General features: G+C 47.3%; 1 protein-coding gene across 7 annotated transcripts; it reads left to right on the plus strand.

The window, feature by feature from the left end:
• Positions 1–618: 618 nt before the first annotated feature.
• On the plus strand, positions 619–9,261 carry LOC107143584 (MHC class I polypeptide-related sequence B). 7 transcript variants are annotated; one of them, XM_048804997.1, is made up of 6 exons: positions 1,410–1,548; positions 3,950–4,213; positions 4,452–4,739; positions 5,274–5,551; positions 5,772–5,803; positions 8,623–9,261. In XM_048804997.1, exons 2-6 carry the CDS (start codon positions 4,171–4,173, stop codon positions 8,744–8,746), a joined length of 765 nt encoding a protein of 254 aa, XP_048660954.1. In that variant the 5' UTR covers positions 1,410–1,548; positions 3,950–4,170; the 3' UTR covers positions 8,747–9,261. The 7 variants fall into 7 exon arrangements, 6 of the variants coding, with proteins under 6 accessions (XP_048660959.1, XP_048660954.1, XP_048660955.1 ...); XM_048804998.1 differs by having other exon boundaries at positions 1,411–1,548; positions 4,573–4,739; XR_007348375.1 differs by lacking the exon at positions 5,274–5,551 and having other exon boundaries at positions 1,393–1,548; positions 5,666–5,803; positions 8,618–9,261.
• The last annotated feature ends 1,901 nt before the right edge of the window (positions 9,262–11,162 follow it).

Here is an 11,162-nt window from a genome sequence, read left to right on the forward strand (position 1 = left end):
TCCAAGATGCACCCCCTGTGCCCCCTGTGGAAGTGGGGGATGGGACGGAAGAAGCATTTCAGTACCCAACCGCATCAAAATACAGGCAATGTTGGCTGAAGTATGCTGGGTTTCAGATCTTGATTAACACTTCAGAATGTCCTTCCGCCAGCCACTGGGTCTGCATTCTCACAGCTCGCAGGTGTATCTGCCTAGCTGTCTGAAAACCCCAACCCAAATGCAGCTTGCCTGCCTCCAGGCTCCCATAAGCACCTTCAATCTGCTTTTACATCAATCAACAGGTTTTATTTTAGTTAAGCCCGCGTGGGTAACAGGTGATCTTCTGGGTAAATGTGGCCGAAAAGACCTGAAATAGTGCATGAGACCCGCCCTGGGTTTAAAGGACACCGCTGAATGATTTCTGTTGCTTTTCAGGACTCAGCAGTGAATCCTAAGGTGGGTGAGGAGTAAGTCGCCCCCGTTCTTATGAGTTCAGAGATGCAAAGAAGAGAGGGGAGAGAGAAGCAGTAGTTCATTGGGCAGAGCAGAAGAGTCTGAAGGGGGAGGGGCGGGGTAGCAGTATCTTGCACAGATGAGAATCTAGGAGGCTTGCTGGGGGAGGGGCAGCTGGGCCTTGATCCTGGGCACTGCCCAACATCTGGAGCCCAAGACCTTCAGGGCCTCCTCTGAGGCTTCTTCTCTCCTTGAGCCATATGTAAATGCTCCCTAGCATGTAATTATTAAGGTAGGAAAAGTCTTTAGGTATGGGTGGAATGAGACAGTTTGCTGGAGCTGTCACTCCAAGTGAGTCCTCGAAGGTGCATAGACAACATGGAGATTGAAAGGGCTTGGGATCAGCTCACAGTAACTGTGACCCAGCACTTACTGGAGGCTTATATTAGTTTCCAGAGAAACAGAATCAAATAGAAGCAGGTGGGGGTCAATAAGAGGGGATTTATGATGGGGACTTGCTTACTTGATTATGGAGGCAGAGGTGTCCACTTTATGCCACCTATCAGCTGATGAACCAGGAAAGCGAGGGATCTCCAACTTAAAGATATCATCCCCGCCCCTGTAACTAATGAAAATAAACTCTGAGAATGGGACTGGACGCCAATGCCTTCTGTGCTTTTTTTAAAAAAAAAAAATTATCTCAATCAAATACTTACTACAAATGAAAATAAGTCTAAGAAATTGTCAAAACTTTGTTGGTGCATGACATTTCCACTCACAGAAAAAGCACAAGCTAGAGCCTTACGTAATAGTAAGAATAGCTATAGTTCTATTTTTAGAAAACATTTTTAGAGGTTGACAAAGTGAAATGAATACAGTCCTGATCAAGTGTAGGCTGAAAATCTGCATTCAAGTTCAAGGCGTCTATTTTCATTGGGTGAGTGGATGTGGGAGGGGCCAGGAGAACTATATATGATCTGCCTTCGGGGAACCCTCTTAGAGTTCCATCCTGCTCACCAGATAAGAGGATGTCAAGTTTGGTCTCTATTGGGCTGTGTCGCGTCCTGCTGCTCCTGGCCACAACTGCCTTTTGGGCACCCCTGTGTGCTGCCGCTGGTGAGTGAGCTCTATGCGGTTCCTGGAGGTGCGAGAGCTACCCGGCTACTGCAGGGAGGCGGGCGGGTTTCTGTGAGAGTCCGCGGGAACCCTCCCGGTTAAGATGAGCGGTCTGGTTTGGTGGGGAGAGGTGCTGGACCTGACGCGGGTCATTGCCACCACATGCAGTTTCGCTTTCTAAGCACCTTGCCACCCCGAAGTCCCGCGTCCTAAGTCCGTCTTACTTGCCCCAGCCCTGCGCCTTGCTCTTCCCTTTTGGACATCCCGGTCCTCTGTCGCCTCTGGATTCCCGAGGTGCATGCTGAGTTTCTCCTTTGAAAGACATTGAAGGACCCTTTGAGGTCCGCGGCTCACGGAACCTCTTCCCAACAGTATTAGGGACAGTTCGGGCTCCTGAAGCCCCTGCTCTCCTCGCAGTCATAGGCTTGTTTTCAGCTGAGCTCACAGGAGTCCCCAGTTAGGAGACCTTTTTTCTTCTGGCCCTGAGCTAGTAGGGACGTCCCAGCCCCATAGAGCCCTTCCTGCCTCTGTGAGGACTGTGGCTGCATCAAACACTCAGACTGAGGGAAGTGAACAGCTAAGATTGCTGAGTCAAGATCTTCTTGCTGGGGCTTTTTTAATTTCCACCCACATTGTCCCCTGGACTCCTGCGCCCTGGGATGCTGTCCCCCCTTGTACTCCTCTCACCCTAATATGCTATCTATTTTCTAATATGCCTGTGTTTTCACCAGATCTCTATGCCTCCTTCCCTGTCACCCAACATGTCTCCTCAGCCTGTTGGCTTCCCCTCACCTCCCCCACTCCTGCTGTGTTTTCAGACCCATTTCTAAGGTAGACACTGCATCCTAGGTCTGTGCTTCCTGCACACTAGATACCCTGTCTCCCCAACCCCAGTCCTTTCCTCCTATTCTTAGGGGCCATTTCCTACAAGAAGTTTTATCCACTGCTGCCTCTGTACCTCACCCAAACTTTCCAGAGCCCCAACCTTTTTTTTTTTAATGATGTTTAGTTTGATTTCCTCTCCAAAAATTTTTCTGTTGACAAATAGTTGAATCTATTTCTGGGATGTAATGTTATGGATGCATTTTAGAATAGTCAATTTGGGGTAATTAGCATATCCATCACCTCAAATATTTATGGTTTCCTTTTGGTCAGAACATTTAAAATCTTTTTTTCTCGTTATTTTAAAATATACAGCATTAAGTGGAGAAGCTTTGTTGTGTTATAGAACACCAGACTCTTCCTCTTATCCAAATGAAACTTTGTGGCCCTTTACCAGTGTCTCTCCTTTCTCTGTCCATTCATTTGTCTCTGTATGCCTGTTTGGTTTTTTTTGTTTGTTTGTTTGTTTGTTTGTTTGTTTTTTTAATTTCTCTTAGGGTCCTCTACTTTCCACCTACATTGTCACAAATGACAAATTTTCCTAGCTTTGTTTTTTTTGAAGAAGTTTCTGGTGATAAAATCTGAGGCCTTGTGACTGCTAGGCAAGTCCTCTATCCCTAAGCTACATTTTCATCCTTAATTTCCTTTTGTTAAAAAGGCTAATTGATATTCTTTTGTGTGTATATCCCATAATGGTTTGGTTTGGTTTGGTTTGGGTTTTGGCGAGGGGGTTCTTTTTGAGGGTGGGCTGCTGTTTTTCCCAGGGTGGCCTCCAACTCCAGGCTCAAGCAATCCTCTTGTGTCAGCTTTCTGAGTAGCTGGGATTTTAGGTGTGCACCAGGTGGTTTAAGACAGTTTTTAAATCCACTCATCTATTGGAGACCACTTAGGTTGCTGCTATATCTTGACTGTTGTGACTGATGCTGCAGTGGACACACAGTGCAGGGAATCCAGGGAATCTGGATTCCCATTCCTTTGATGTGAATGAGGTAGTGGGATTGCTGGATAAAGCAAAAATTTTAGTTTGGGGAGGAACCTCCATGCTATTTTCCAAAATAACTCTACTAAATTGCAACACCAGTGGTGCACACCCCTTTTTTCCACCTTCTTGCTATCACTCTTTGTGTCTTCACAATGACCAATCTAATAAGTGTGACACAATATTTCCTTTTGGTTTTAATTGGCATTTGCATTCATTCACATACTGTTGGCCATTTATGTATCATATTTTGACAAATGTCTCTTCAACTTCTTTGCCCATGTTAAATATAAGGTTATTTGTATATTTTGTGTATTAAACCATTATCTGACCTATGATTGTTTTCTCCCAGTCTAGGGGTTGTCTCTTCACTCTATAAATTGTCTTCTCTGCTAGGCAGGAATATTTTAGGTTGATGCTATTCCAATGGTCTATTTTTGCTTTTAGTTATCTCACCAGGAGACCAAAACTATGTTTTGCATGTTCTTGAGCTCTTGATTCCAGGAAGAAAAAAATCATCTGTGATATCTTCTTCCACAGGGTCCCACAGTCTTCGTTATAACCTAAAAATGAGATCCCAGAACAACTTAGTGCACAGACAGTTCTTTGCTGAGGGTCTTTTGGATGATCAGCCCTTCCTGCACTATGACAGTGAGAGAGACAGGGCAGAGCCTCAGGCACTATGAGCAAAGACAGTCCTGGGAGCCGAGACCTGGAACACAGAGACCCAAGACTTGGCAGGGAGTGGGAAAAACCTCAGAATGACTCTGGCAGATATCATCAGTCTGCAGAGGCAGAAAGAAGGTGAGTGTGGGTGGGGGCAAGGGTCTTTCTGCAGAAAGGCTGGGGGCAGAGAGCAGGGACCTCTCTTCTCACTGCATTTGTCTGGGAAGGGCAAGCATGGGGTCCATAGAGCTCAGCACAGGGACATTGAAGAGAGAGAGAGAGCCATGCTGGGATCCTCTGTGGGCTGGAGTTTCTCTTGGTGGGCAGGGAGGCAGAGGCACCAGGGGATGCTAAAGTGACTGGTGGATGGGGGCAGGGTCTCATTCCCTCCAGGAGTCTTGGGGCTGTGAGATGCAAAAGAACAACCGTACCAGGGGCTTCTGGGATTTCTACTATGATGAGGAGCCCTTCCTCTCCTTTCACCCTGTGACTCACAGCTGGACAGTGCACCCTTCCTCGGCTCAGACTTTGGCTATGGAAGTCAAGAAGCACTGGAAATCGGATGATAGTCCAAGCAAGGCTCAATGGGCCCATGTGCAAGGAACAATTTGTGGAAGACTCCAGAGATATCTGAACTCCTGGATAGCCTTCAATAAGACAATAGGTACCCCAGCCCCCATTCCCCTAGAGCCTCAATATAAGGGGCCTTCTCTGTACTATGGGATGCATGTGTTCTCTGTGAGGGTGATGTATTCTGATTTCCCCATCCTTTTAAACCACTGCATAAAGACAGGAGGGTTTGGCAATCTATGACTGTCTGGGCCACAACCAGGAAGTACCCTGAGCCTCAGGCAACTGGGGTTAGGCAGGAGTTGAGCCCTCTTCTGCCCACCTGCCTGCCAACCTGCTTATCATGCAGAGCTCCCTTGTGGCCTCACAAACAAGGAGTCCCCGTAACACCCCCTCCTCACATCAACATGTGTAAATGAGAATGTGAGGCCACAAACCCGAGGCCCATCCTCCTGCCAGTCAGAGGACTGAGGCCCTCGGCTGAGAGCAGATTTGCAGCAGGTCTGGTGTCAATAGGACTTTGGTCAGAGACAGAACAGCAGAAAGAACCAGCCCTGTTCCCTCTGCCTTCATTAAGGGGAGTAAGGCTGGATCACATGGCTGACTGTTTCTGCTTTTTCTTCTCTAGTGTCCCCAATAGTGACTGTTACCTGCGGTGAGGCCTTGGAGGACACCATCAACGCCACATGTTGGGCTTTTGGGTTCTATCCCTGGATTATCTCTCTGACTTGGCTTCAGGATGGGGAACCCCTAACCAGGACACACAGCAGTCTGGGAGTCTTTTACCATATGGGAATGGGACCTACCAGACCTGCGTGTCCACCAGGATTCCTCAAGGACAGGAGCAGAGATTTTCCTGCCATGTGCGACATAGTGGGAAAGAGAGCACTGGCACTGTGCCCTGTGGTGAGCCTGGGTGTCCCAGCAGGGGTTCCCAACTGGGTAGGTCAGTGACCCGGGTGGTGAAAGGGAGGAAGTCTAGAGGCTCTGGAACCCAGATGGTAACATGTGTGTTTTCAGGGTCGACCCTGCTGCTTCAAAGCCGATGGTGAGCCTCTCTAGGTGTGGTTGCTGCTGTTGATGCAGTTCTTCTTCTTCTTCTCCTTTATGTGCTTTGGAGCAACAGGAGGGAGACAATTTCAGCTGCAGAGGGTTCAGGTAAGAAAAGTGGGCAGTGGATGGAGATGGCAGGGTCATTCTGGGTTGAAGGGTCCCTCATGCCTCATGCTACACAGAGTGCAGTGTAGGTGACCAGACTTCTGGAACAGGCAGACAAAGTATAAAAGGAACTGTGATTTGTTTCTTTAGAAACTCTAGAGAAATCCCACAAAGGCTATTGCCTCTGGTTTCTTCCTGTCTGCCTACCTCTTTCCTGTCTCTCCACCTGTCATGTGCAAACCAATAAGAAGAACCATGAGGCCTGTGGCACCAGTGCCCTGCCTCTGCTTCCCCTGGGAGGCCCATGTAGAGCAGGCCCAGGGGTCTTCAGCACATGTAGTTATCTTCTATCTTATCAGCATCTCCAGTCACTCTTCAGGGGTGTCTCCTGTGTGTGTCCACTGGGTCACTAGGGCATGTACTCCATCCCAGGCCCCACCACAATGGTCGTCCATCAGGAGTGGCTTCACAGATGTTATGGAAAAATGAAAAAGCAGATGCCTCCAACCATCTGGGGAGAGAAACCAGCCATTGTGGGGCAGCTGTGGTCCCTGTTTTTGTCCTACCTGGTGTTAGAGTTTCCATGTGCAATATCTCCCAAAGGCTCATGGGTTGCAGGCTTGGCCCCAGGTGTTGGTCCTACTGGAAGGTGTGCAAGCTTTAGCAGGTGGGCCTAGTTGGAAGAGGCATTCCTTGAAGGGAACATCTTGTCCCAGGCTCCTGGCTCTCTCCTTCTCTGCCACCTGGCCACCACATAGCCACCATGAAGTGAAGAGTGTCACTCTGTCATGTGCTGGCCATCATTATTTTCTTCCTTTCTAGCTCACAGAAATGGGGCCAAGGGATCCTGGGATGAAACTGGTGAAACTTGAGCCAATGTAAATCTTTCCTCCTGAGTGTTTTACCTCAGGTGTTTTGTCAAAGTAGTGAAAGCTGACTGTGACACTTAGGGTTTCCTGTCCAGCCCCAGAGGGCACGCTCCCCAAGGACTGTGTGTGTTGGTGTGTTGAGTCTGTGCTCTATGGCCTCTGCCCACCCTGCCCTCCCTTGGCTATTCCCCTTTATAAGATGGTCATGCCCCTGTGCATTTGGAGTAAGGGATGGTCAAAACCATTCCCCTGTCACCAATCAGGTTGCTGGAGGGTCAGGAAAAGAGAAAACAGGAAGTTGGTGTTTCAACAGGAAACGAAGTTGAAGCATATACAGTTAGTTACTGGTTTGGAGGATCTTTCTGTTGTTTCTGCCCCTTCTGTGGGGTCAGCAGTGGGGGTGGTGAGTGTTTGGCCCCTTGGGTCTGGGAAACCTGCCCCCCAGCAGGAGCTGTCCAGGTAACTCTCCCTCCAGGGCAGATGGTTCAGTGCTCTCTGCTGCTCTCACCTGCAGCCTCTGCTGTAGGGTGAAAGCTAGTTCTGGTTCTCTGTGGGGAAAAATAGTTGCCTACTGCCGCCCCTGTCCAGCACAGGCGGTGAACTAAGGTCACTCGTGTGAATTTGGGGTGACGCAAAATAAAGCACAGACACAAAATACCTTTACACAAGCTTCAGGACAACTTTCCCAGCTCCCGGCCTCAAGTTCCCCAAAAGGAGAGCAAGAGAAAGTCACAGAGGCTGGTGAGAGAGAGGGCAAGCACGTTCAGAAGTGGGCTTTTATTTGGGGGGATGCTGTTTTTTAGAAAGTTCTATCCAAAAAAGGCAGAAGGGGTAGGATTACAAGGGAGCAGGTGAGTGTAACTCAATCCCAGCGGTACACCTACACCTGAAGCCACGCCTTGCTATCTGAGCTGGGACAATGTGAAAGTCACTAAGAAATGTAGTAATTGGTCAGAGCCCCCTGTGTCAGGACTTGAAGGTGTGTTCATTCAGAGCAGCTCCCCACATCTTGCAATTTCACTGGAACATATGCAGAAAAGAGTGAAGGTTAGGTGTTCATATTTCCAAATTTCTTCTCTAAATATTCATACCCAATAAAAATATTTCCATTTTCAGTACATCATTTTTTTTCTTTTAGAAATAGTGAGGATTCACCCATTGGTGCTCTACCACGGAGCTACACCTCTAGGGTTGTGGCCTGTGTGAGTCCTGCTAGGGCTGGGAGAAAGCAGGTGAGGCAGTCTCAGGAAGCAGGAGCCCTTGGGGAGTAGCTGATTTCCTGGGGCAGATGGGCCAGGTAGGCCCTAGGAGGGTAAAGTACAGATTAGGGACCTGAGCAAGTGTTGGGGGTCAGGGATTCTGCATCTGCTCTGTGTGGGCTACTTCAGGTCAGGTGAGCAGCAGGCCAGGGGGCAGGCATGTTTTTCCCGGCTGGGCCTGCTGGTGCCCCTGGGCTTCCTGGTGGGCTTTCCAGTTAGGAGCTGCTGGCTCAGGCTGAGAGGAAAGGAGGCTGAGCTGCAGCTAGAGCAGACCCTGCTGGATGAGCACCTGCCCCTGCAGCAGAGGAGGCCTGGATATTAAGGGGGTAAAGGCCTGTGTGTGAACCCTGTGCCCAGGATTGGCAGAAGGAACTGCCTTCTATGGCAGGTCCCTATTCTGTCAGGAATGGTTGGGCAGAGGAGCAGGCACTGGGCTTCACTTTGGGATCTTGTCCCTTAATTCTTTGGTCTTTCATTCCCTTGAGTGATGCATGGTGGAAACTGAGGCAGGTGATGCAGCTGATGGATTTAGGAGAGGAGGCTGGTGAGGAAAACTAGTGGGGGCATTTTCTTTTCTCACTCAAATTCTGAATCTGATTTTGGAGAGTCTGAGAAGAGAGAGGTCCTGAGGAATAAATGTCATATTCTGCAGTCAATTGAACACTGACTTTTCCCTTCTCCCATAGCTCAGGAGCTCACAAGTCCTGAATCATCAGCAGATGGTGAAGAGGAACCATAACAGCACCTTGCAGCTTGCGTCAAGCTTCCAGGGTGATGCTGTGGAGCACATCTGCCCTGAAGAGTTGGAGCCCTAGTGTGATGAACTGGAGAATCACATTGATGGACAGGACAGGGTTGGAACTTTGAGGTGTCCTTATGCTGAGCAATAGGGGTCAGTTGGCCTAGGGGAAAAAAGTGACTGGCAGGTGCTTATGGCCTGAGATATTGAGAGTAAGCGACCCAGAATGTGTGTGAATCAGACACCAGCATCTGCCACCATCAGTCCAGCTGAAGCATGCAGAGTGGTGGGGAAGAAGACACTCCATTTTGAAGAATATGACTTTTTATCCCTAGGGACATTTCTCTTCTCAGAGTTTCCAAAATCAGATTCAGAGTCTCTGTGAGAGAAGAAACACCATACCAGCTACTTGGAAGGCTAGGGCAGGAAGATCACAATTTTGAAGCTAAGCTGGGCAAGTAGTGTAATTCTGTCTCAAAAACCCAGGGAGAGGGCTGGGCTTGTGGCTCAGTGGTAGCGTGCTTGCCTAGCATGCAAGAGGCACTGGGTTCGATCCTCTGCACCATATAAAAATAAAGACAATAAAGTCCATCAACAACTAAAAAAATATTAAAAAATAAAGAAAAAGAAAACAGTGAGAGGCAGTGGGCTGGGGATATAATCAGTGAGAGCATCCCTGGGCTCTATCCCCAGGAGCAAACATGCAAACACACACACAACTAAATTAGTATCAGGATTCATGTTTCTATTGTAGCAACTCCAAGTTAACCATTGAAATTATTTTTGGGGGCGGTACTGGGTACTGGGAATTCAACTCAGGGATGCTTTACCATTGAGCAACATCTGTAGTCTTTTTGTTTTTGTTTTGAAACAGGGTCTCCTTAAGATGTTGAGGTTGACTTTGAACTTGCAATCCTTCTGCCTTAGCATCCCAAGTCACTGGGATTACAGGTGGGCACCACTGTACCCATGATTAAAATCATATTTAAATAGATAATAACATACTCTTAAACTATAAGCACATGGTGTATATCAGATCTTTAGTATTTTTCCATCTTGCAAAATGGAAACTATGTCCTTTCAACAAAACCTCCCCACTTTCTGCCCTGGCAACCAGCATTCTCTTTGAAGATTCTAAGAATGTGACTGCTTTAGACACTTTATAAGTGGAATCTTGGAGTATTTGTGACCTCCTCTGCTTCCATGAGGCCAGAAGTGCACAGTACAAACTGCAGTCTCTGAATGTGAAAACTTAAATATAATGAGCATAATTGGATTCTAAGGTCGACAAGTGGTGGCACTCAGTAGCCAAAGGCCTTAAGGTAGATGTGGCTTCTGTAATGGACACCAGCCATAGCAACAGTCAGAGTAGTGTGGCTGGTGCCCTGATGGCATTAGCTTTGTATCACTTATCCTGATATTCCTAGAAGTGAAACAGTTACAAAGCCTACTCATTTCTTACTTCATGTGTATAAGATAAACATTTCTGGGACAAATGAACACACATCTACCTTGGTTCATAAGAACAAAGACATAGTCCCTTCATCATCTGCCAGACTTGAGCCAGTTTACAGACCCAGAACCCCAGAATGAAGGGAAGTCAGCTTCCTCGAGGAAGAATCCCTTTCAGTGCACTACTGAAAATTCCTACAGTTCATCTTACTCCCAGCCTTCATCAAGGGACCCTATGTGCTATTAGTAGGGAAACTGTGCATTGGGGAAAAGGAAATAATCAAATATTTTATTACTATTGGACATTGACTCTAAATTGACACTCATTTCCAGAGACACTAAATATCACTATGGCTCCCTGATACAAACAGGAATTTATAGAGATCAGAAAATCAATGGAGTTTTAGCTCAGTTTCTTTTCAAAGTAGACCAAAATGTTAACCCATTCTGTGGTTATCCCACAGTTCCTAAATGCGTAATGCAGTAAACCATTTCAGCCACAGGCAAGGTCTCCAGGTTGACATATTGATGTTAGAATGGGGGCTGTTGTGGTGGGAAGGCACCACCTTCTAGCAGAAGCTGCTAGAAATGCCTCTATCTAGGCAAATAATACTGCACTCCTGGATAGACTACAAAGATTAGTGATTGCTACCCCAATCCCATTGAACTCAACTGTCTGACCTCTGCTGCAGAAAGAGGAATTTGAAGAATCACAGTGGATTGTTTTAATCTTAACAAGGGGCACCTTCCAATCGCAACTACTATGTCAGATGTGGTTTTATTGCTTGAGCAAAATAACACATCCCCTGGAAACTGATATGCAGCTATTAACCTAGAAAACACCTTTTTTTTGGGGGGGGGGGTGCTAAATAATCAACCCAAGGACTATTTACCAATGAGCTACATGCCCAGCCCTTTTTATTTTTTATTTTGACACATTAGCAGTTTGTCTTTAGCTCTCAAGGACAGAAGATATATTCTCTCTCTCTCTCTCTCTCTCTCTCTCTCTCTCTCTCTCTCTCTCTCTCTCTCTCCTTTAT

The sequence above is a fragment of the Marmota marmota genome, unplaced genomic scaffold, assembly GCF_001458135.2.
Source record: "Marmota marmota marmota unplaced genomic scaffold, marMar, whole genome shotgun sequence".
NCBI lineage: Eukaryota > Metazoa > Chordata > Mammalia > Rodentia > Sciuridae > Marmota > Marmota marmota.